This window comes from Emys orbicularis, chromosome 11 (assembly GCF_028017835.1).
Source record: "Emys orbicularis isolate rEmyOrb1 chromosome 11, rEmyOrb1.hap1, whole genome shotgun sequence".
In the NCBI taxonomy this organism is placed as follows: Eukaryota; Metazoa; Chordata; order Testudines; family Emydidae; genus Emys; species Emys orbicularis.
In genome coordinates this window covers 42,783,251-42,808,800 of record NC_088693.1, presented here as the reverse complement: position 1 = coordinate 42,808,800, position 25,550 = coordinate 42,783,251, and the positions used below count along the sequence as shown (strand labels likewise).

The 25,550-nt window shown below is 43.0% G+C and overlaps 1 protein-coding gene across 1 annotated transcript; it reads right to left on the bottom strand.

Moving 5' to 3' along the window:
* Positions 1–23,929: 23,929 nt before the first annotated feature.
* Positions 23,930–25,136, bottom strand: HOXD1 (homeobox D1). The gene is made up of 2 exons (XM_065413716.1): positions 24,545–25,136; positions 23,930–24,249 (listed from the first exon to the last, which is right to left on the bottom strand). Exons 1-2 carry the CDS (start codon positions 25,134–25,136, stop codon positions 23,930–23,932), a joined length of 912 nt encoding a protein of 303 aa, XP_065269788.1.
* Positions 25,137–25,550: the final 414 nt, after the last annotated feature.

The following is a 25,550-nucleotide window of genomic DNA, read 5'->3' as shown; positions in this document are numbered from 1 at the left end:
GGTGATAATCTAAATTAAATTGCTGTATATTAATTATTCAGGTCTACCCACCACCATAAATAGTCCAGAAGGCTAAAAATAGAAAACATTGTGCAAAGGGTGCCCAGGCAAAGAAAAATTGGCGCTTAAACTAGAGAGCCCATATCAAATGACTAACACCTAATTATAAAGAACATTGTCTATATAGAATTCACCAAGTGATACAAAGCACCCAGTTCTACCACCAGATACATAGGTGTATAATGCAGTGTAATCCAAGGTCTAGAATTTAGGAGCTGTAATAATCCAAAGGCTATCAGATGGAATCCTAGTTTCTTAGCCACAAGAGGAGGAAAGAGAGATAAATCAAGCACATGTTCTCTTACTACAGTACCTACAAGTCTTTCCTTCACCAGAGCCTGCTGCAAATAAATTTATCTTTGGTCATTCTTATGTTATACCCTGGAGAGGTTTGTTAGCCTTCCCTGGTTTTAAAGGGATAACACCCTATGCTAGGGTGCAAGACCCACTGATTTAAATACTGACTTGAATATTGAGCATTGACTTTAATGTAAATCCAAAGGGCAGAACTGGTCTCTAGCACTATCTTAAGCACATTACTTTGTCTGGAGGAAGAAGGGAGGTAACCCATACCTATGGTAACACCAATCTTATAAAATCATATGCAGAAATATTTCAGCTAACATCATTCACACTGTAACCTGAGTCATAACAAGAAAGGAAAGAGAGAGGGAGAACTCAGTGGAAAGCTCTCAGAGCTGTCCAGAAACATCTGAAGAAAGGAATGATAATGCTGGAAGTAGAACATGAAATGAGATAAATTGAGAGACAAAATATCTCTGGGGTGTATTAACTTCTGCTGAAACACTTTAATATAACACGATAAGAAGTAGTGAAAGCCTTTAATTGACACAAAGTATGGAAAACTGAGAAAGTGCCTCTGGATTGGAAAGTGGCAACAACAAATCTATTGCATAGTAAATGCCAAGAATTTAAGAGGAATTAGTCATTTATGGGCCTAGTTTGCACAAGTGCTGAGCCCCACAGCTCCCACTGATTTATCTAAACGTTGGGTTCTCATCTTCTCTATGAATCAAGCCACTTGTGTGTCTGAGAAGGAATTACAGGATCTGGAGTATGCTTCTGCAGTATACCAAGACTGCTGTCTAGACCATGCCGAAAGAGAATGCACTAGAAAGAAAAAGAAATTTGGCTTCACTCTCAAAATGAAGATTGAAAACTGTAAAGTTGCACAAAGTATATCTGTGGGAATATGTGCTGGGGGCTTTTTCCTTGTCTGAATCCCTAAGAATTTCCCTACCCTCCAAACCTTGTTTTGCTTTCCCCTCTCAAAATTCTACATTGTCATGACCATTCTTCTGGTTGAAGAGAGCCAGGTTATTTATTATTATTTGTATTGCAGCAATGCCTAGAGAGCAGGGCCCCATTGTGCTAGGTATTACAAACATATAACTTTGCGCTTTTCTACACAGGGAAATTGACTGGCATGGCTATAGTTACATGTATAGTTACATGTAAAGAAATTGACTGGCATTTACATAGTTGTATGTAAAGTAAATAAGGTTTTTAAAATGTTTAAGAAGCTTCATTTAAAATTAAATGGCAAGGACCCCGGCAGTGTCAGTGCCACTGAAAATCAGCTCGCGTGCCATAGGTTGCCTACCCCTGGTATACAGACTCCCACACCCTAATAAGACCTGGCATTGAGATAGCACTTCACATCTTCAAAGCTCTGTTAAAATTAATGGATTCTAAAGAGTTTATTTGTTGTGTGTCAGATGCTACCAGTTTTTGCAGTTTTGTGGTGAGGTGGTGAAGCCCTTCTCTGCCCACCCTTGTAGTTAGCTCTGGCTGCATGCAGCTTTTTAGGCTACTGGGGGTTTTCTTCAGGATCTGCAGCAGCAGTTTTCTAGCAAATCAGTGGTATATCGTAACTATGCTTCACCATTCTGTCTCCAGACAGCATGCTGATGGCAACTGAACTCGTCTTTATGAAGGGCTGTAGAAGCATTGATAGTTACGGACCAATCCAGAAATGACTAACTGGTTACTTTCCACTGAAAGAGTATTTTAGCCCAATATTTTAATAAGGAAAGTCTTGAAAACACAGGGGAAATCACACTACTTTTGTAATATGACTGAGTTGGAGACCAGGCCTGATAGCAACCAAGGAGAGCTCTGACACAGAGAGAATGAAAACCAGCCAACACTGCACTCCCCCACTCCTGTTCTGGTCCCTCAGAGTAACTTAGGCCCAGATCCTCAAAGGTATTTAGCCTGCAAGGAAGTTATGAACCTAAATACCTTTGAGGGTCTGTGCCTTGGAAGTTAGGAGCCTAAATATCTTTAAGGATCTGAGCCTTAGAGTATCCTAAAGCCTGTTCTAAATTATGGTGGCAGCCAATGGCCCCTGAGCCTACAAAGCTGGACCATGCCAGCTGACTCAGGCTTGCGGGCCTGTTTCATTGCTGCATAGACTTATGGACTTGGGCTGGAGCCTGGGCTCTGGGACACTCCCACGCCGCAGGGTCTTGAAGCCCCAGCTCCAGCCCAAGCCCGGAAGTCTCCACAGCAATGAAACAGCCCCGCAGCCCAAGCCCCACGAGTCCAAGTCGGCTGGCAGAATCCAGTCATGGGGTTTTCTTTGCTGTATAGACAAAACCCTAAGGGGTCATTGACTCAAGAACTGGGAATTACTGAGGTGCAGGGAAATCCTCGCTATGCTGTTTTTCCCCAGCAATACCCTCACAGGAAAGAGGGCTGGCCTTCCAGTGACTCTGCCCTCAGAAATCTCCCCTGCAGTGGGATGCTTTGTGCCAGCAGAGTATGTAAAGCAGCACAGCACAAAGGAGAATCTGGGCCAAAATGTTCTAACAGATTTAAATAGACACTGGATACATGTTTATATAAATAAATACACAATTGTCAAGCTGTTCTAAACCCCATCTTGGGCATTTTAAAATGAGAAGCAGTGTCAAAATCAATGGGAGTTTTGCCTAAGAAGGGATTGAGAGCCAAACCCCTTAATCACACATACAGTCCCATTGATTTCAACAGAGAAGAAGTGCAACCTCATTAGAAAAAGTTGGAAAGGCCGAGAGTGAAAATTAAGGGTCAGCTTCTACCTCTCATGTGTGTGCAGCTCCTGTAAACTTCCCTGGGAGCCAGGCAAACACCCCCAAGGGCAGGATCTGATACTGCGTAAGGGCTGTAGAACATGGGCCCAAGCTTTAATTTATTTTTTCAATAGATTTTTACATTAAAATAAGAGATGCACATTTCCTGCATTTTTGTTAGTAATCACTGTCTTACGACCATTTCCTTAATCAGCCCCCTACAGATATTTGTCCATTGATTTGTAAACACAGGAAAGAGATAATTCCTAAGAACACACTTCTATACAAATATAATAGCCATAGGGGTATTAGCACTCCAACCACTTTGCATTTGTGGAGAACAGTGCGTATTTAATTCATTAAATCAATTATAGTTTAAGATATGCCAATGCATTTCCAACAGCTTATGCTAGGATTTCAAAAGGGCTTTCATAATATTTTAAAAAGCACCAACAATAACATTTTCGGAAAGCAAACAGTTTCCAAATGCATCATATTTTCTTCTTTTCCCCTTGCTCATTTATTTCTTCTCTCTCCATTTTGTTCAGAGGGAGTTTTAGGTCTTTCGCCTTTTTCCCACTCTTCCCTGACTCCCATTGACTTTGGTTGGTTTTGTGGTTGCTCAGTATTTCTGAAAATCAGCCACTTACTGTACAATCTTTTATTGACCAAAGGCAGAAATGTCAGTACACTGGGGAATAATCAACTCAGGTGTAACTCCTTTTGAGGCAATGGAGCTACATCAGAGATGAATTTTCCCCATTCTTCTTAAAAGGGCTAAATCCCAAAGTCTGATCTCTACTTCAACAGTTTTGTCTGAAAAAGGACTGAGTAAAATTGACTTCACACATTAAGGTTTGGCCCGTATTTACTCAGTTGCCTGTAGAATACTTTCTCTTATGAAAGTGGAGAACCCTGTGCTACAGGTTTCATATGGTTAGATTACGCAGGGCCAGATTATAGCTGTGATGCTGGCAGGCTAGGTGTCAGCTCATGCCAAGGTCCCCATGTTTCAACTGGACACTAACAGATACATAAGTGAAATCTGTCTGGCTCACTTGTGAGTTAATATTGATAATATAGGTATTAGAATTATAAGGAAGTGTTTAGTGTTTAGACTCTATTGAAGTTTGTTAGTTGTTGCATGCATTAATCTCACATGTATTATCTATGTTCCATATTGTAATGTAATATTTGAGCAGTTGTATTGCGAACCTCTGTGACTGTCAGAATTGCCACATAGAAGAGGGGCATTATTTAGTGTGAAGAGCTGCAGGCCAGGTCTACCCTACAGACTCATATTGGTATAACTATGTCGCTCAGGGGTGTGAAAAATAGTTATACCGACCTAACCCCCGGTGTAGGCAGGGCTACGTCGGCGGGAGAGCTTCTCCTGTAAGACATAGCTACCACCTCTCACAGAGGTGGATTAATTAGACAACCAGGAGAAACTCTCCCATTGGCATAGGAGCATCTTCACTGAAGCACTGCAGCTGTGCTGATGCAGTGTTTTAAGTGTAGACCTGCCCTTATTGTTTGTCTCTCCTCTCCTTGAAGATGAGTCATGCAAGTGGACTCCTCCCATCAGCGGAGTTTGCAACGCAGAAGAACACATGGTGGGAGGGGAATAAAAACCCCAAGCCAAAGGATCTGATCATCTTTGTGCTGCTTTGTCTCGGAGGAGGGGGGACGGGACAGCAAGGTGTTTCTAGGCATAAGCAAGAGATTCCCAAGTGCTTACTAGCCTGGGTTAGCCCTAAAGGTCAAATAGATCTTGCTGATCATAGAAGCCAACATTACCTATTGAAACCTAAGACTGTAACTCATTTGTGTGTCTATGGGTATGTCTACACTGGAATAAAAGACCCATGGCACTGCCGCAGCTGGCCCATCAGCTGATTTAGTCCTGCAGGGCTAAAAATTGCAGTGGAGACATTCGGGCTTGGTTTAGAACCTCCCGTCTCATGGGTCAGCTGACTCGGACCAGCCTCGGGTGTTTAATTGCTGTGTAGACATACCCAAGTTTGTTTGCTTTAACTTCGTAAATAACTCTCTAATTTCCTTTTCCTATTTAATAAATCCTCATCTAGTTTACTATAGGATTGGCTACAAGCACAGTCTTTGGTGTGAGACCTAAAGTGCAATTGCCATCAGGTAAGTTACTTGCTCTTTGGGATAAGGAGTAACCTGAATATTGCTGTGATTCTTGGTGTAACGTCTATCATAGAGATATGCTTACCTGGGTGGCAAGATAGACCAGAGTATCTAAGGGGGCTATCTGTGACTCTGTGTTTAGGCTGTTAAAGTGCCTGAAGAGTTTGCACTTGGTATGACTGGTGAAATCTAGGTTTAGAGCTCTCATCCAGTGTGGGGTTTGTGCCCTGGTTTTTAATGAAGTTGGTACTCATGCTCGTGAATCTCTCTTGGGAGTATTACAATAGCTCTTAGACCATGGCTGATGTTGGAGGGAGCTGCAGCAGGAGCTCCCAGGAGAGACAGGAGATTCAGACTCAGCCAGAATTTCTCCTGGGTTTCTGGGGCATGAATGTTGCAACAGCTGTTCCATCAACAGAGACCACAGCATCTTTTGCACCACTCCACTTCCTTATTCAAGTAGCTAATGCCAACAGGGTCACTAGCAGAGAATTCTCCATGGGGGTTGGGCCCAGATCCAGTCTTGAAAAGTGCTGGCCCCAGCCTTGAAAAGTGCTGAAAGGCTCTTTGCACCATCTCCCCACATACAGAGATCCCTGGTGTACCCAGGGCTGGACACAATGAAGTTCAATTATCTTTTCAAGTGTGAATCATAATCCTATTGCTGAAATTCCAGGAATGTCAAAGCAGCATCTCAATAGAAACAATCCTCGTTTTCACAATTTTTTATAGTCATAACTCAGATTGTTGAAGTGGTGACACAAAGTTCCATTCTGGTATTTGTACATCATGTCTTACCGTGCTGCAAAATCTTGAAGCAGCCTGTCAATTTGGGTGTGGGGCAGTTGTTCACAGTTTTACTGTTAGAAGGAGTTAAGCAAGTCTGCTTATTCCCAAAAGATGCTAACTGAAAAGTTAAGGAGCTACTACTGTGTGTGATTGCTGGACAAGCCTGGTTAACATTAAAGAGGATTTATTAATGCATGAAAGTGTAACACTGACAAACTTTGTTCATCAGCAGATGGGATCAAACACCTGGGACCTCTGGAGCTTAGTAAATGAGCCTCTACAGCAGGGGTCGGCAACGTTTGGCACGCAGCTCGCCAGGGTAAGCACCCTGACGGGCCGGGCCAGTTTATTTACCTGCTGACGCGGCAGGTTCGGCCGATCACGGCCCCCCACTGGCCGCAGTTCGCCGTCCCGGGCCAATGGGGGCGGCGGGAAGCTGCGGCCAGCACATCGCTCGCCCGCGCCGCTTCTCGCCGCCCCCATTGGCCTGGGCCGGCGAACCGCGGCCAGTGGGGGCCACGATCGGCCGAACCTGCCGCGTCAGCAGGTAAATAAACTGGCCCGGCCCGCTAGGGTGCTTACCCTGGCGAGCCGCGTGCCGAACGTTGCCGACCCCTGCTCTACAGCATGAGCTAAAAGCCAACTGGCTGTTAGCTAAGGCTGTAGAGCAGACTCATTTTATCTCTCTCTCTAAGTGATCTCGGTGCCACTAGATGGGACAGAACAGCACACCCAGAAGGTGTGTGGGTTACAAAAGCACCTTGTGATGGGATCTAAAAAACCATTCCAAGAGGCTGGCATAGGATTAACCCTCTCCTTGCTGTCGGAATATTCACAATTGCCTATCCTGAGTGCAAAGAATTGTAGGGTCTGGGATGGCCCTGCTGTGATGAATTAATTATCTGCAGTACACTAGAAGAGATGTGCTGTGGTTAATTGAAGGCTGGCTGATAGTGAGGGCCAGTAGCTGTAGGAAGTGTTTGTTTAGGTTGATTTGATCTCTTTGTCCTTTCTGATCCTCGACTGAAGCAATCCTTGTTTCATAGACCCCTTAAGTTTAGTTTGAGGCAGTGGTTCCCAAACTTTAACAGCCTGTGAACCCCTTTTACTAACACGTCAAGTCTCACGAACCCCCTCTTAAAAATGAATATTTCCAGGGTTTTTCTCCTTTACCTGAGTATAAATTAAAAAAGCAGTGATCTTGGAAATATAACATTTGTTTTTATGACATGCTTATTACACACTATTTATTGTTAATTATCATTTATCATTACAGTATTTTTATTACATTATGAAAATGGCAACACTCTTCCAAGATCTCACTTTCATAGCTTGTATCACTTTGAATAAGCCTGTTATAAGACAAGGCTCCTATGTTTCATCAAGGAGTATCAGATGTGAAACAGCATGAAGGTATTTAAGAAGCCAACTCAAAGAGTTCCTCCTACACAAGCATTCAGGTCTTGAGCAGTCCAGGCAAACAATGCATGTTACAACAAAGCTTAAGCTTGTTCTTCATAATAATTTTAAAAACAATACTAGCTGCCTATTTAATTTTAAAAACAGCAAAAAATATTCACCTCCCTTTCCATTTCTTATAAGGAGTCTTGAAGTTTAAATCTCCTCAGTGTGATAGATAGGCTTGATTTGATCTGCTTAGCTATGGGAAGTCCAGGGGCTCCAGGCTGCTGGCCCCATGCTGCCCGGAGTCCCTAGGGACAGCTCTGTCTGCCATTAGGGAATTTTTTCCCAAGAACCCCCTGTAACATTTCGCGAACCCCCAGGGGTTCACGAACCCTAGTTTGGGAACCACTGGTTTGAGGGTAGCCTTTTATTTGTGCTTGTAAGGAATGGCCTACTCCTTTAAGGAACACTTACTTTTCTGGTTTACAGCTAAATACAGCACAAAGCTGTATAAGCTCCACCTAGACTTGTCGAATCACTTCCCCCCTTTGGTTTGTCACACTCCTTTGAAAACCTGTGTGGATCTTGTGTTATAGGAAAAGTAATATTTTATTTTGTGAATCATTTTCCTTAAATCTCCTAGTGAGCCTTCCTCTATAATAATCTAGTTACTACCATCAGTGGTGCCAAAGTTTAAACATAAAATGAAGAATACCGACTATAACCTATACTGGAGAAGCTAGTCAGAGAAGATTGCCCCTCCATATATTCTGGAAAGGCTGAGTACTGACTTACCTTTGGACACAGATATATGAAATATGGGAATGTATTTTAATTCTAAATATTCTGCTATCTAAAACCACTGACTGAATGTAAAAAGAGCAGGAACAGCTCTGCCTTATCTTCATTATAGCTGTAAAGGCTTATACTCAACACTGCATCTCCCCAGAGTCCAACTCTGGTTAGAAAAAAGCCAAGGAAATAACAAATCACTTTCAAAGTGTGTCATAGGCAAGATTTATTCATTAGTAAAGCTAGGCCAATGACCTGGAAAAGAGAGAGGAATGAAAAGATATTACAACAGAAAAAAAAAGTCACCATTCAGTTACATGTACGCTGACTACAGGAAAGAGTAAAGCAGGAGATAGTCTTGTCATATGCTGTGGAGAATGAGGGCATGTGAAGGGGACCAAGTGCTGCCAAGTGTTCAGGCTTGGGTGCGGCATGTTTCCTTCCCCTCCGGGTGTTCCCCTCTCTCACTGTAGCTCCACCCTATGGTGGTCTGTCATTTTAGTGACGCCGCCCCCAGCTGAGTCACAGTCAAGTCCACTCCTTTCCAGGTACACATAAGGAGTTCAATAATGTGGAAGTCTTAAGACATCAGCAAGGGCTTCAGGGCTTCCCCTTAGCTCAGGGTCTTGGATTCTGCACCTTTGTGCTTTCAGGGTCTTCCCCAACTAGGTTCCCTGCCAAGGGATAGACTTCTGTCATTGTCCCTTCTTTAGGAGTTCTTAGAGGAGTGTGGGCCCACCCTCTCCACCAGGCTCTGATCCAGGGCCCAATGGTATGCAACTAAGCCCTGCACTTTGGGGTGCTAGGCGATTGCCTCCCTGGATCACGTCCCACCAGCGCTCCCTCTTCCACAGGGTAAAGAAAATAACTGAACACAAAAACAAAGTTTCTGGCCTTCAAAATCACTAGTCCCTCCTTTGCAGGCTTGTTCAGGTCAGTATCTAAGGCTGAAAGCACTCCTATGGTGCTCCTTCCCAGGAGTTCAAAGCACAGGTCAACTACCTTCCCCGTCAGCCTGCTACTCGGCTTCCCTTTTTAAGCTCTCTCTAGCTTGTGCAGGCTTTGCAGGTGCAGTGGGGCAGGGCTGCCTGTGCCCAGAGCAGCTCCTTACCTCTTTCTTATCCAGTGTAGGGTTTGTATTACCCCATTACAGGTATTATTTTGAGTCTTTCATGTGGCTCAGTTTACCTGCTTTATATTATTCTGGCTGGATATAAAATCAAAGGAGACTGTTGTGGGGAGCAAGCAGGAAATAAACAATGACAGAGAGAAGATATCTCCAGGGAGAATACCAAGGGCCCTTAAGGGAAACAAATGGCTGAGCTAGTCCTTGGGAAATCCAGATCTGCCTCTCACCCAGCAAGGTGACCAGCCTATCTTTCCAAGGCCAGGGTCTACAATCAAAAGAACACTAAGCTATAAAAAACTCCAACATAGAGGAAAAGGAAGGGGAGCAGACAGCAGCCTCTTGAGAGGCAGAGCAAGCAGCAAGGCTGTAGAGCTAAGGCACGGACTCTGCAGGTTGTGCCTGAGACAGCTGAGCTTAAGCTTTGAGAGAGGTGATGAGGTGCAGACAAGCCATGCAGGCCCATTGTGGGTTTAACCCTTTCTTGCTGTTTGCTGTGTACCTTTGGGCAAATAGACAATACATCAGTTTGAAAGGAATTGTTTGGAGTCCCTTTAATCAGCCACCGTTGCATTATCATAGTTGGAAACAGGGAGGGCTGCACCTGCGATCCCATAGTGATAGAGCCACAGGTTTCCACCCTGAAAGATGTGAAGACAGCTCAAAGTCAGCTTCCCAGGCCAAGGTCAGTTCCCGTAGTCAGAACTTGTCAGGCTTCCAAGTGAGGCTCATAATCCAAGTCAGAGCCAAAGTCAATGCCAGGAGCAGGGCCAGTCATGACCACTCACTGAGAATCCACATTGTTGCCTAGACAGTTCCTGGTATGCCCCATGGGTTTATATGGTGTCAAGGGACCAATGAGAAGCTTCCAAGGTGACTGCCAATCAGGTCTCGCAGGCGGGACTTCCCATAGAGTACATCCACCTATGGGTTGTAGGTTATAGCTACTGCCAAATGGTGGCATAGAGCTGCCCGTTGCCTAGCAATTCTAGTGATCTAGGTTTGAGTCCTGCTGATCTTTACACAATGGTAGCTTTTGTTAAATGTAGATGCTATCCACTAGAGCTCAGACTAGCACCAACTTCTCCCATAAGTCCACAAACACCCATCAAATGAAAATGGCTATTAATCACTACCAGTGCTGCTGGATTTGAGCCAAGGACCTGGAAATGAAAAGCTCCATATCTCAGTAACAACCACTGAGACAACCAGACCTCTTGAAAATATATCCTGTGTTCTAGTTAACTTTTCTTACCACAAATTCTAAGTAATAAATCTTTTGACCTTTCCTTTGAACTGTACATTTTGGGGACAGATTATTTAGTTATTAATGCCTTATTACTTTAATACTAGTTATTTTCTTATTATTAGGAGTAAATATTTATACTATGGTAGCTTCCAAAGACTGTTTAGATCAGGCCTTATTGTGCTAAGTGCTTACAAACACAGGAAATCCCTGTATTAAAGAATTTACATATGCAGACAAAGGGCGGGGGATGAGGATACAACATACAAGCAAATGATATGGTGAAGAATTGGCACCGCTTTGTTGGTTACATGTCTAATATTACTTTTGAATCGGGATAGATGTTTGCTTTCCCAGTGTTCATTAAAATGTGGTGAAAACAGCTCCAATCACATCTTCATCTCATAGGGGTCCTTGATCCCTACTAGTCTCATTTTTAGCTGTGAGTATAGTCTGGAGATATTATTATAATCTGTGGGTGATGCTTTCCCTGCAACAATGGACACCAGCTACTATGGAGATCGTTAGATCTATCAGAAGAGGCTTGAATACAATCACCCGCTTATTACCATGCAGTCCCATCTCAGTTTGGATGCCTGCCTGATTCTCCCTTCGGGAACCTGTGATCAGTAATATTGACCAACAGCCTTCTTTAACAAAATATTTTTTATCTAACTGTTGGAACAAAACATTAGTGATAAATTGATTTTAAAACAAGCAGCCTACACATACATCTAATGTGAAGTGTAAGATTAACTAACTACAAGCTAAGTTAGATAGGCTTTCCTCTTCAGTTACAGCAACAGAACTAAATCAACTCAGATTCTTTTACAAAGCAAAGATCCTCTTGGGACCTAACCTGGTCACCACTGACATGCCCTACTGTTCTTTTAGCCCTCCTGCATTCCTTCTGTGAGGGTGTCTCAGGCTTCTTTACATGTGAAAATTGACCAGCGTAGCCACAGCAGAATAAACTATTCTCCAAGGGCACGTCTTCACTACCCGCCGATCCGGCGGGTAGCAATCGGTCTATCGGGGATCGACTTACTGCGTCTAGTGAAGACGCAATAAAATCGATCCCTGATGGCTCTACCGTCGACTCCGGAAATCCACCGCGGCAAGAGGCGGTAGCGGAGTCGACGGCGGCGCGGCAGCGGTCGACTTGCCGCCGTCCTCACAGCCAGGTAAGTCGACCTAAAATACGCCACTTCAGCTACGCTATTCACGTAGCTGAAGTTGCGTATCTTAGGTCAACCCCCCGCTGTAGTGTAGACCTAGCCCAAGTGGCCACTCTATTCCGGAATAAAAGTGACTCTTCTTTGAAAGCAGATTGATTGTTCTGGAATAAAGTCACTATTATTCCAGAACAGTGTGTCCACATGAGGAGGTATTCCAGCATAGCTATAGTATAATAACTTATTTCTCTATAGCTATGCCAGTTAATTTCCCCATTGAGACAAGCTCTCCCCAACCCCTGTTATGCCAGTTAAATCCATTACCACATTGCTCAACATTTTTATTTGTTTCAGGGCCCAGCTGTGAACCCTCCTGGTGCCTCAGAGGGGTTTTTCGCTGTTGGTCAGAGCATCCAGTTAGGTGGATGCAGGAAGATGCCCCTGTGTTTGTTGCTCCATTGGTTTAGTGGTTGGACCCATTCAGTCAGAGTTTGTCTTCACAGGGAAAAAAATGGGTGATTTGGTTTGGTTTTAACAGTAAAATAAACTAACTCACTCAGGCTATCCTGCTGTAAAATCCCCATGAAGACAAATAGTTTTTACGGTGAATACATAGGCAAGGTCAAGACTATATTTCCTGTTGGTGATTGACCTTATCTAGTTTACTTCAGACCCTTGTCTGAGTTAGGATTTTACAGTGAGATAGCAAATGCATGTTAGTTATCTCATGGTTAAAACAAAACAACAACAAAACCAACCAACCAAACCCACCACACTTTTTCTGGCAGTGAAGACAAAGCCTGAATGGATTGTAATCACTGGCCTGATGGGTGTCTCCTCCATGAGTGATGGTGCTGAAACTGTGGACAGGGGACCTTCTCACTTCCTTTTGTTAGCTTAGCATAATCTTAGCCATCAATTATTATGGTGGGTGTCGTCCCTGAGCACAGCCCTTTTTGTGGCACAGCACAGCATGGTCATGCAGACCCAAGCCCTCTCCTCTCCCTCTTGGGTCTTGCAATGATTTACTCCCAGGCCAGTGTATTTAGACCACAGTTCCCCTTTTCTGGGGCTTATTCATTAACTGTTCTACTGAGACCAAAACTCTTTGGGCCCTCAGTGCTAAACCTTTCTCCTAGGATCAAGAATCCCACAGCCCTCATTCAGGCCAGCTACAATCTTAAACCAGCTTCTCCCAGCTGGTCTCTTTTTAAGTTATTCCCAGCCCCATAGTGGGAAAGATCAGCAACCTTCCTCCTGCTAGTATCTCTCCATATATGCTGCCTTCCTTCCCAGGGCTCATCCCAGTTATCTGGGAAACGGTAACCTTGCCCTCACCTGCATGTCTGGTCCTGGGTCCTAAAAGAAACAGTACTGTGGATTTTTCCTAAATACTAATTTCCTGGAACCACTTCCTCTCTTCCTTCATGTACCCCTAAACTCGCGGAACCTTATAGGGCCATGCCATAGCCATGGAACAAGGATTGGCTGGCCTTCTGCCCTTGAAGGGAACAGATCACCTGTTACATGCACAAAAATCACATTTTTACATAGCTCAACATATACAATTAATACAGAGCTACTTAAGGTCATAGATTGTCAGAAATGTTCACTCTGTCTCCTTTAAGGGCTGTCACATAGTAGAGTTCCATTTTACCCCTCTTCTAGCAGTGACATGGGGAGCTGTTGAGGTCTTCAGTTTCATATAAATGTGGTGATGTCCAGATATACATGTATTTTTCATTAAACCTAGACACTGTAACCCAGACCCTTACAGATATCTAGGTGCCAAAATGCCTTTGAGAATCTGGATCTGTTGTTTTTTCCTTTCCCAGGTGGGGGTGAAAGCAAACTCACTCTCAAACCCACGTAAAAGAGGAGTTAAGGCTGATAGGCATGGGACAACATTCAGAGGACTGAGCCATAACTTTGAGTGCACTTGCTGTTGTTAGTGTATGTCTGACCTTTAAAAATATAGTTTTCAGTCTCGGGTAGGTTGGAACCATCACTACTCTTGGATCACAAGTGACTCTAGTAATACATAATACATTTGTTTCAGTTATGGCTAGACCCACAACATGATGGTTCTTTTTCACATGGACCTCACCTCACCAAGTCACACCTGTGCAATCTCATGGCTAGATAACTGAAACATATTCTACTTGGGGCTTCACTTGAAAACCAGCAGGAAGCACCATCTGGCTCATCTCTTAAATTGCATATGACAGCTGTGCTTCCATTTTCTGCACTGGCTACCTATTCACATCCAAGTGAAATTAGAAGTCTTGATTACAATTATAACGCCTTACGTGGTCTTGCACCCAGTTATATCCAGGGGGGCTGGAACAATTTGTATAGTGGGGGTGCTGAGAGCCATTGAACCAAACTGTAAACCCCATATGATGGAAACCACTTCAAGCCAGGGTGTGCAGCAGCAACGCCAGCACACCTAATTCCAGCACCTATGGTTATATCAGAGATCTCTTCTGTCCTGTGAAGACAGTCACAATCTATTGGTTCAATCTCGCTGTCAGTTCTTGCAACTGAACAATCTGGCACCCGCATTGGGGAGTTCTTAGTGGGTGGCCCATGCTTTTGGGATCTACTCCCTCTGGCATGCAAGACCAGGTTTGATAAGCTTCAGCGTGCAAAATAATGGAAGTTTGTTCTGCCAAATTTTTTACTTGACCTCTGAACAGGTTTTAAGAGCAAGATATATGGGTTTTATTAAGATCCTTTTTAACTTACATTTTGTGAATTTTATAATTTTATAAATTTTAATTTGAGGCACTCGTGTGATGAAGAGAGAGATTCGCCATTTATAAATCAGTGAATATATGAATACATGGATTTTAAAATAATACTCCTATACCCATGTTAACCACCAGATTTAATACTAAAGATTACCAGAAACTTAAATTGCATCCATTATGTGAACAGTGGTTGGGCAAAATCCAATCTTTGCTAGTCATTAAAAAATTTATTGTTACTGGGCTTTGTATCATCTATTTTCAAATACCACTCTAAACTTTATTGTGTTTAATCTAGTTTACTTGTTAAAGGAACATAAAAAAGGACATTAAGAATGTAGATTTAGTGTAGCAAGGCAGTTAAGATGAAGAATAATGGATATAAAGCCTTCATTCTCAGGTTTCACTGATGCAGTAACATAACAAAAATCATATTACTAGGATGCAGACATTTTTATAAAGGGTATATAAACAAAATGCACCTTTTTTCCTCATAAAGAATGGTCCTGATCCAGCAAACACTTACACATGTGAGTAACTTTATATACACACAGCTGCATTGGGCCATTAGTAAAAACAATAACTGCTGAAATTATAGATGACACTCTGCAATGAGCTATCTAGAAGTGGAACCCCTCTGCTCATGTAGTGCCTCATTAAAGTCAACAGAGTTTGGTGTGAGTGAAGAGGTCTCATTGCAGGGGCATAGGTTGTAACAGAAAAGTTATTCTTTTGATAACCCTTTGGTAAGAAATGCACTGTTTATGCCACTATAGTTAAGGTGCATCAGTGGTTTCCATTATAAACCTATATTTTCTGGACTTTATAACTTGCTCTAACAATTTGCTCTATGTAGAAGTGTAGTAGCAAATATATCTTTTTGGAGAGTGCTAGCTGTAACTCAAATGACGCAGCTTCAGGTTGGTATTTTTTGTTTTGTTTGTTTAGTTTTAATTGCTACTTTGCAATTCATTACTCTTCCATGGCTGTTACCTTTGTGTGTTTTAGGAAACAAAAACACAAATACAAAATAAGCAATTGAATTTCATGATGAAGCTGTTTTGTGGAGGGATGTACTAATTTTGTTCAACATATAAGGCCATGTCTATACTAGCAAGCTTATAGCAGCACAGCTGTGCTGATGCAGCTGCGCTGCTGTAAGATCGCTCAAGTAGCCACTCTATGCCGACGGGAGAGAGCTCTCCCCTCGACATAATAAACTACCTCAATGAGCGGCAGGCAGTAGCTATGTCGGCGGGGGAAGCGTTCCTGCCAACATAGCGCTGTGCACACTACCACTTATGCCAGCGTAACTTGTCACTCGAGGTGTGTTTTTTTCACACTCCTGAGCAACATAAGTTTTGCTGACATAAGTGGTAGTGTAGACATGGCCTAAAAAGCCTAATCCTGCATCCCATGTTCACACAAAACTCCCAAGACTGCACCATTATCTGAGATTTTAACTTTATATATTGGCAAAACACAAAAATCAAAGATGATCAAAAGTTTGCGCACTTGAGGGCTGCATTGGCAACTTGCCAAGAGTGCAAGGAAAGCAACTAATTTGCTTAAAATAAGGTAGATATTAATAAATTATAATACTGTAGTATTTTGCACATGTCTATCATTCTCATCCCTACAGCACACAGTGATTATTATTATCCCCACCTTACAGATGCAACCAATACTCAGAAAAATTAGATAATATTCCCAGGGTTACAAAACAAGTAAGTGGCAGAATCCAGAATAGGACCTAGGTTTCCTGATTCCCAGCTTTATGCTCAACCAATTGAATAAGTAAACATCACCTGTTCAGCTCAAGATAGAGCATAGCATGCTGGGACTTGTAGTCTCAATGGGTCAGCTTTCTGTATTAAAGAAGAGGGGAGCCATGGGTCAAAAGCAGAACCTTGTGGACTGCATTTTGTCCCCCTCCTGCTATAAATGCTTAGTGCAAACTATGATTGATTTATGCATCGCACCATAAATCTTTTCTTGGAGGCCACAAAGACCCACAGATGCAAAAATCGTCTTAATCAAAAGTATTCTAAATTAATTGTATTAGCACAGAGTGACTGTCTATTGGGTAAATAACAACACATTTTATATTTGGCTTGCATACCCCATTACATATTTAATTGCCTACAGATTAGAACCACTAAAATGTCAATGGAATAAATAGTAAATTACCAGAAACAAGTATTTATTTAACTTCCTAACGTGAACTGACTTGTGTGTTGTGATGAAACAGACACAGTGCAGTTTGTCCTCTGTCACTGTGTGACGTACAGTGGTTGTTATCATTATAATTTATTTGTATTATTATAGTGCCTAAGAGCCCCAGTCATGGACCAGGACCCCACTGTGCTAGGCACTGTACAGAGAACAAATAGATAGTCAATTTAATCTCTCTCTGATTCAACAAGGTGCCTTATCCCAGTTAAAAACCACAGTAATAATAAGTACGTGCAGTGGAAAAATCAGTCAAAATGGAAGGCCTAAGTTTAAAATGCAAATGAAGAAAGAGTTTACTCTAAACTTAAGGCATCTATTAGTGACATGGTGACAATGTATGTGGCTTATGGGTAGTTTTTCCCATATCTATTTCCCACTGCCCAGCAAACAAATGGACTTGTAACAACTATAAGTATTTACTTAGCATTTAGGGTAAGAGAATAATATAGTTTAAAAAGTATAAAAGTCATCCAAGGTTTGTAAGCTCTTATGAGAAAATATTTGACACCACACAGCAGGTCTTTCCATTTGTAATTTTGTCTGCTAAGCACTTTTTTTTTTTTGAGAGGACAATTAATAATTTGTTTTATTTTACTCTTTCATGTGTAAATTATTGCTCCAACTTTTACTAAAAAATAGAGTGAGGGCTCACATTTTTAAAAAGAGATAATAATATAGTCTGTATGTTTGTTTTCTGGTTTACCATTTTGTTCCTTGATCCTGAAAACAGAACTATTTATGCAATCAACAGTATATTTCGCAGTAGTCTGGGCTGACCCTAAAGGAAAGGTCTGTGGTATTGTATTGCAAGTGGCCCACACACACTTAATTCCGTGTGACCATTTCAAACGTGATGTGTTCTTACTGCCTGCATTTGATTTCCAAGGAAACAAGATTTTCCATGATTATCTAAATAGCCAAAGCATACATAATCCAAATGTTTATTTATCCCACTCAGACATGGCAACTGTATGCCATTTCCTCCATAGAAAATGACAAATGCACCGCCAGCCTTCCAGGCCAATGGTTTTGTTATGTCTTCTATGGCAAAAATATATAATTTTTTTTGCAGATCCTTTTTTGGACTGTGGGCTTAAGCCAATAGCATCTAGGTAAAATGTAATCTATGACTGACATAGTCATCTCTTTTTGGTTTTCTTTTTTAATGAAGTCTGGGGGAAAATAAAGTGAAAAAAAACCCATAATATTCATTAGTCTTAATAATGCAGAGCATGGTGAGTATTCACTAAGATCAGGCTGGAATACTGTACTAATTCCAATGAGAATTATGAACTGTGTCTTTATTCCTATTAGCATAACCGACAACCTGTTTCCAACTGCTAGGCATCAAAGTGAACATATGCAACACCCAACTGCTGGGTTTAATGTTGAATGAATAAATGTTAGACCTTATCTATCATTTATTTGTCTCATGTGTACACCCATGTATATTACAGACATTTTTATTCAATTATTCAGGAATTGGCACATGAGTTGCATTATCTCATTCCTCTGGGTATCTTGCTGACAGAATAATGCAAAAGAACAGGAACTAACGTGTACAATTAAGATTGTTCATGGGGAACCAAGGTGTCATTAAGCTGCCCATATCATGTGAGAAAAAACTATATTTAAAATAAGCACTAGGTTTTAACACAGACTGTGGTTATGTTCATACCAGTGAATTGTTTCTGACTCTTGTAGAAGAGTTGTAGAGTTTAGTCTTAATTTGCAAGCACATCCCGATATTCAGACTGTGTCATTTTGATAGATACAGAGCCAGGCACTGCTACAATGCAAATGTTTATGTATTTATTCAGGAAAATATATGGCATGAGACAATTAATTGTAAGTGGCTTGGTGTGGTCTAATGGCCTCATCCAGCTTCACTAACATTGATGGGAGTCTTTCCTTTGACTTCAATGGAACAGGAGCAGCCCCCAAAATGAGGCTTTTACCTGACCTTTTTATAAAATTGATACATTCCTCAAAATCTAAGTGACTGGCATGAACATGGAAACCATTACGAAAATGAAAACCATGAGAAACCACTAACTCCTAAGCTATGTGACAACTTTAGAGGCAGAAGCAACACAGCTGTTTTTGAAGTTTGCATGAGAACCACATGCTGTTAGGAAAATACGTTACTGTGGTTGAATGTGTATGAGTATTTGTAATTAAAATAGAAGGAATACTAACAGTAGGCTTGGTGTGGAAAATGTGTTTAAAAACAATAGAAATTATTTGTAAAGGAATCAAGTCATTTTAAATATTTGGATAAAAAAAGTTTTGATTTGGATTTATTTCTCCAATGCTTGTTGTACTTCACTTGTTTGGGATATTCCCTTTTTATTTATTTTCTTTTTTAAAGGACAGTTAGAAGTTAGTAGCTATTTTTCTAGTGTTTTAGTGAGTGATCAGCACAGGCTTTGAACATTCATTTTTGGTGTCATTAATTTTATAAGAAGCTGTAAACATTTAGTTTGGTTGCAATTAGTTTCATGCAGGTAATCCAATTACTGTGTTTTTTTAATGGCAACCTAAGAAGTGAATCAGCTATTTAGGGATAAATGGTAACATGCATCATAGAGGAAGTGTCTGTGCATGTGTGTGTTTGTGTTTGTAAGTATGTGTAATTTGGGGGTTACAATTTCATTTTACTTTGCAAATGCAAGTAAAATACAATGTGTAACCTAACACTTCAATCTTGGGAGGTCACATCCCTCAAGTACTAAAGATACTTACACCATACTCATTGTCAAGAATCCCTTATGTGCCCCCCAGCCCAGCCATCTGTCTTTCACCTCAACATTCAGCCTGAGATGTCTGGTCTTTTTTTTTTTTTATGCTGTTTGGGAAAGTTCTGTTTCCTGTGATCTCCCACATCTCCATCTGTGTTAGCAGCAATCAGCAGAGCAGCCACTGATGATGATTATGCTTGATGCTTCAGAGGAAGAGAAGTTCTAGTGGAAAGGGAAATGCCTCTATTTCAACCTTATTCTGAAGGACACCTTGGGATAGGGTGACCAGACAGCAAATATGAAAAATCGGGGGGGGGGGGGGGTTATAGGAGCCTATATAAGAAAAAGACCCAAAAATCAGGACTGTCCCTATAAAATCAGGACATCTGGTCACCCTACCTTGGGATAGAAGATACAACCTGGAGTAATAATCCACACAGGTTGCAACTTCACAGCCTATTTGACTAATCTAGTTCACAGTCCTGGTTTGATTTCTACCTCTTGGACCTAAACAACAACAGCCATTTTTCTTCAAGGATGGGGCAGATTCAAGATATGTTTTGGCTTGCTTTTGGGCATCCAAGACATAATTGTAAACATTAACAACTTTCAGGGAACATGTTCTGGGGCACAACAGTGTTAGCCATCCCTTACATTATACATGAAGGTAAAAATTAAAGTGGAATTTTCAAATCACCTGTTGGAATATTTATAGCCCTTTGCCAGCCACAAGAAGACATTTCAAGTGAGGTGTAGTGCTAATGACAGACCAGCTGACTGAACTTCTTTCTCCACAGAACTGGCATAACAGGAGAAGTGCTAGCTTCCCCATGCTACCTAGACAATATACTTCAGCCCTCATCTGCAGAGCAATTCAGTCTCCAGGCTCATCAGCCCCTCAGCTCTCTGTCAAGATTATCAACAGAGTGAAAAGTAGTGCCAGTTGTGATAGAGGACAACTGCCAACTAGGAACCACAGTGAGACCACTACACCTATTTCACATAGGCCAGCAAGCAGCCAACAACCGGCAATAACTGTTGGATCTGGGCTGGCTTCTATCCAGCCACCCTAAAGTCACAAATCCCCTGAAATTCATCCCCCTTTAAACTGGGATTTTATGTTTAACATCTATTTAGTTTTTGTTTTTTTTTAATTCTGTTAGCCATGAGTGTATTTTGTCCCTTGCCATTAGTTATTCTGACTTCTCAACTAAACCCAGAAAGGCAGGAAATCAGTCTAAAACAGGCCCTTTGGGATTTCCTTCTGCTCTGTTTTACCTTGCTCTTTATTCTACAAGTGCTGACTTACAGAAATCAGATGAGAGAGATCAGCCTTGTTCACACTTGGATGAACTTCACTTGTCTGTTCCTCATTTTGAACTTGGAACTGCACAACAAAGAACCATCAATCCCATTGGTCTTTTGCACAAAGAGATGTCTGCAGGCAAACCAAATCTTTCTGAACTTTAACAGTCGGAGGTTTTCAAATTTGATAAGATTTATTGTAAACTAATTAAATATGGAGCATTTATTTAACCATATGGTATAATAAAGAACCTGAGAACTAGAAGATAACATAAGTAATCAGATCAGGCTGCAAGTGCTGTGTGAGGCCTATTTATTTTCCATTCTTGCCCAACGGCCCCTCCCCTCGGAGAGGGCAGGAGGTAAGAATCAATCGGGCAAAACAGAGTAGAATGGGAGCTTGTGATGCAACCCTATGATTGGGACATCGTAAACTCCAGCCTCCCCTTCCCCCCCCCCCCCCCCGCCCAACATCATCGCATTGGTTTAGTTTTGCCTGATAGCCTCTCTCTTCGGTACTGTGCTTATGTCTTTTCAAACGTTTATTCGAATTACTGTACAGATTCTGGAGTAAGCCAGTCCCCTTTGGGAAAACAAAGTAGGGATCCAGTAAATGCTACAGCCATCGACTACAAACCGGCATTCATTCTTGCCGTGGACCTGCGGAGAGCAGATAAGGTGCTACGGACACCTTTATTTTTTATTTTATTTTTTTAACGGGGAGCTTTTAGAAATATTGGCCTTTTTGGTGGTGGCAACAAAAAACGTGCAAAGGATAAAGTATTTTTTACTCTTCCTTGTCTCTGTCTCTTCTCTGTCTGAACTCTCGCCGACCCTGCTCTCCTCGGAAGTCTTTGGGTAGGATAGAAGCTGTCCACGCCCCTTTTAAAAGTTCAGTTAAAAATGGAGTTGGGGAACCAAAACTTGCTGCACTCCCGCTAACTGCCAGTTCGATCAGTGATGATTTTGTGTGATCAACGCGTGCAGAATCTGGCTTTGAATGAGGATGGGATCTTGCTAAGGCAAGACAACATAACTTGGAGGAGATCAGATTTACTCCTCCCTCAAGGTGTAAATGTGAAGCCACCGTGTGTTTTCATACGTGTGTTTGAATGGGCAGACGAGAGACTTTCAAGTAGTTCCCTTTGGAAAAGGAAATATATGTCAGGGATTCCGTGAAGTTGTTTCGCTTTGCATATGTGTAGATGTCAGTGTTTTTCAAAGCAGGGTGCATTGCCATATCAAAGACTTCTGGAGGAGAGAGCGGAGGTCATTGAGAATGCGTCCATCCCGGAGACCCTTTGAAATACCGATACATCACTGTGGGTCCTCTGTTGTTTTAACCGAGAGCTAATTAGCATTACGCGGTTGAAAAACAGCTGGGCCCAATACATAAGAATAATATTGAAAACATTACATTGAAAAGTGTGACGTAGTTTTCCAATCGGGTTATTTTTTATTTTTTTATTTCTCCATACTCTTAAAATCCGTGAGTTTTGGTTAAAAGGGATCTCCACAAAACGTATCTTGAATGTGTTCGGAGTTCACTATTGCTAGGGTTCTGCTTTTATGGAAGTGATTGCTTTTGGATGACTGACTTTTCAGTAGTCATTTTTTTATCAGGAGAGTATTATGCACTTATTTCCCAGCGGTTTAGGCTTTTTTAAATAAGATTGTGATGTCCTGGGTAATTAAACTATTTCATCCATGTGGATTGATACTGGGATGTTTTTCAAAGGTTTGTAGTTCAGTGATTTACTAGAGAAAACAAGTGGAGATTCCCTAGCGTGAGTCTTACTCTTGGTTCCATTCGAGACTGAAGGTCATCCATTGAACTTCTGAAACAAGAACATGCACGTGTTCCTTTTTACTTCAACTCTCTTTTGTGATTCTTGACTTTGGAAGTGTGAATGTGGCCCCTTGCGCCCTTTTGATGTGCGGGTACCCTACTGTGAACCCTAAAAGTTTTTTTTAAATTAAAACTACCCTATTTGCAAACTTCTGTAGGCTTTTGCACTGTAAAGGTGGGAAAGAGGCAATATGTGCCTCTTGTTTTTGTCATCACAGTCAGAATCTTTTTTTAAACCCCTGACCTCGGAAGAGGGACACAAAGCATTGTATTTACTGTTATAACTTGTCAAACATACTGAAGCAAAGTCTGACCCTGGCAGAAGGCATAAAGACAAGACAGTAATGATGCTATTACCGTTCACCAAAACCTTCCCACATCCATTTCACTCGAATCCGTTCTGTAGCTATGTATTAATTTTGACTACTTTTCAGCTCTGAGTGATTTTGTATTTTATTTTTCAATAAAAACCAACAACCATGCTCTAGCACTTAATTAAATTCAGAATTATTCAAGACAAAGCCTGTTGTTCACAAAATATAAATACAATACAGATCCGGACACAGCGTTGATAATTCGGAGTTTTGACATTTAACAGGTCAGTTAGTCCTTGATAGTACTGGAACTATACGAATGGTGATTGTTTCCCCCGCCCATTCAGGCACATTGAAAAGTAGGAACAATTTAAAATACCTTGTAGTGCAAATGTTAAACTTCTCTGTCAGTGCAGAAACTCAACTGAACCAGCCAGTTTGCATTTTCTTTGGCTCTCTTACTAATAGCAATAATACTCCCTTAACTTATTTTCGTTGCATATAATATTACTAAGCTGGAGGACTCTGCGTGGTCTTGTTTGACCTTTAAAACTGATACAGGCACTGCGTGTGCCGGCTACTTTACCAAAAAATTCATAAGGCCAATGAGGAAATTAGCAGAGTGTTTTGACTGACAGCTTTCCCTGATATACCCATAAATAAAATGTAAACAAGTTGCAATAACGAGCACTTGCATATTGTTACAGTCCGGCATAAAAAAAAAATCAACTACATATAATTCCTTAGGTAGACACAGCCTAAATATTTCATTGGCAGTGATAGCCTTAGTGAAATGATTATTTTTTGGCTCGGGTTGTGCAGGATTAACACTGTTGCGATGCTTTATGCATTCCTGAAACTCAGCCTTCCTTTCCTCGCAAGTAGCTGTCACAACAGCTGGCACTGCAGCGATCAGCAGAAGTCTTTGGCAGGAGAGGAGGGTACAGAATTCCTGCCTGACTTGGCGGGGCTTTGCGCGGAGGGGGATCCGGCAGGTGAAGGGATCAGCAGCCCTTCTCTTTCCCGTTTCTTTTGTTTCATTCTTCTGTTTTGGAACCAGATTTTCACTTGAGTGTCATTAAGGCGGAGCGAGTGCGCGATCTCTACGCGGCGGGCCCGGGTGAGGTACTTATTGAAATGAAACTCCTTTTCAAGTTCTGTGAGCTGCTTGGTGCTGAAATGGGTCCGCACGGTGCTGGGGGGGCTATGCACCCCATAGGCGGAGAGTTTGCCTGCAACACAAAACGTTTGTTCAGTAGCAGTGAGAGCTGGGCACAGCGCAAGGGAGCCGGTTCTCTGGGCATTAAGCCGGCTCCAAAGGCGAAGAGGTAACGCTTTGCATGAACGTCTCACGCGGGCGCTCATTGCTCACGGGTATTTGAGGCGAGAGGAGGAAACAATAAGTGGCCCTGCAAGCGATCCCATCCTCGTTTCGCTCTTAGCGCTTAGGGCGCGCCGCTCTCCTCCTCCATAAGCGCTAAGAGCGAGCTGTGCCCAGGAAGCCCCCTCGCCGAGGTTCACACTTACTTTTCTTGGGCGCATTTCTTTTCACTTTCATCCACTCGAAGGTGCCGAGCGCGCCCCCTGAGGCCGGAGAGGTGGGCTTGGGGTAGGTCCCCGGAGAGGGGGAGACGCTCTGGAAGCCCCCCGGCTGGACGCCAGGCCGTTCTTTGAGGCAGGGGTGGAAGTGGCTTTGCTCTGCCAAGGCGCTGTAACCCACCGGGAGCGGCGATCCGCTGCCGGAGAAGATGGAAGTTGCATAGCGCAGGTGCCCCCCGCCAGCGTCCTCCACCTGGGCACTGGCTCCGTAGGGCAGGGCGTAGCCTGAGCTCGGGGGCAGGACGTTGAAGTCAGCAGCAGGTGGACCGGAGTCGTAAGCCCCCGACAGAGCGCAGGCAGCAAAGCGAGAGGCCGTGGTTGGCCGCGGCTGCTGCGCTGGGCGCTGGGGCGGGCCGGGCGCAGTCCCCGCGCCTGGCACTAGCCGGCTGCCCAGGTACGCGCTCTCCCTGCCCAGGGGGCACGAGGGCTGCAGGGCGACGGCGCTGGGGTCTGTAGGGCAGAAGCTAGGCGGGGCGCGCAGGGCATCGCCGCGAGACAGGTACTCCAGGTAGGAGTTCATGTCCTGGCGCGGCTCTGGGCCAGCAGCCGGGGGCGCGGGGCAGGAGCCCGCTGCTGCCCGCGGATGCTGCCCGGGCCGCTCTCTGGACCTGCCCTCCTCCTCCCAGAGCCATCGCAGCGGCGGAGGTAAATATTGTCCTAATATAGAGCCAGAGGGCCGGCACGTGCCGCCCGGTGGCCAATCGTAGCCCTCCGTGGAGAGCCCACCTCAAGGATGCTGGGTGCTGCTAGCTGCCTTCTGCCCCGACGCAAACTTTGCCAAGGAAGAAGCGGGCTGCGGCGCACGGGACCCGGGGAACCTCGCGGCGCCTGTAGGGTCAAGGAGGCATCGCCTGGCATCGCCCTGAGCCGACCCGGGCTGCCCCCGCAGAGGTGCGGGGACAGGGGAGGGAGCTGAAGGTGAGACTGGGAGGGA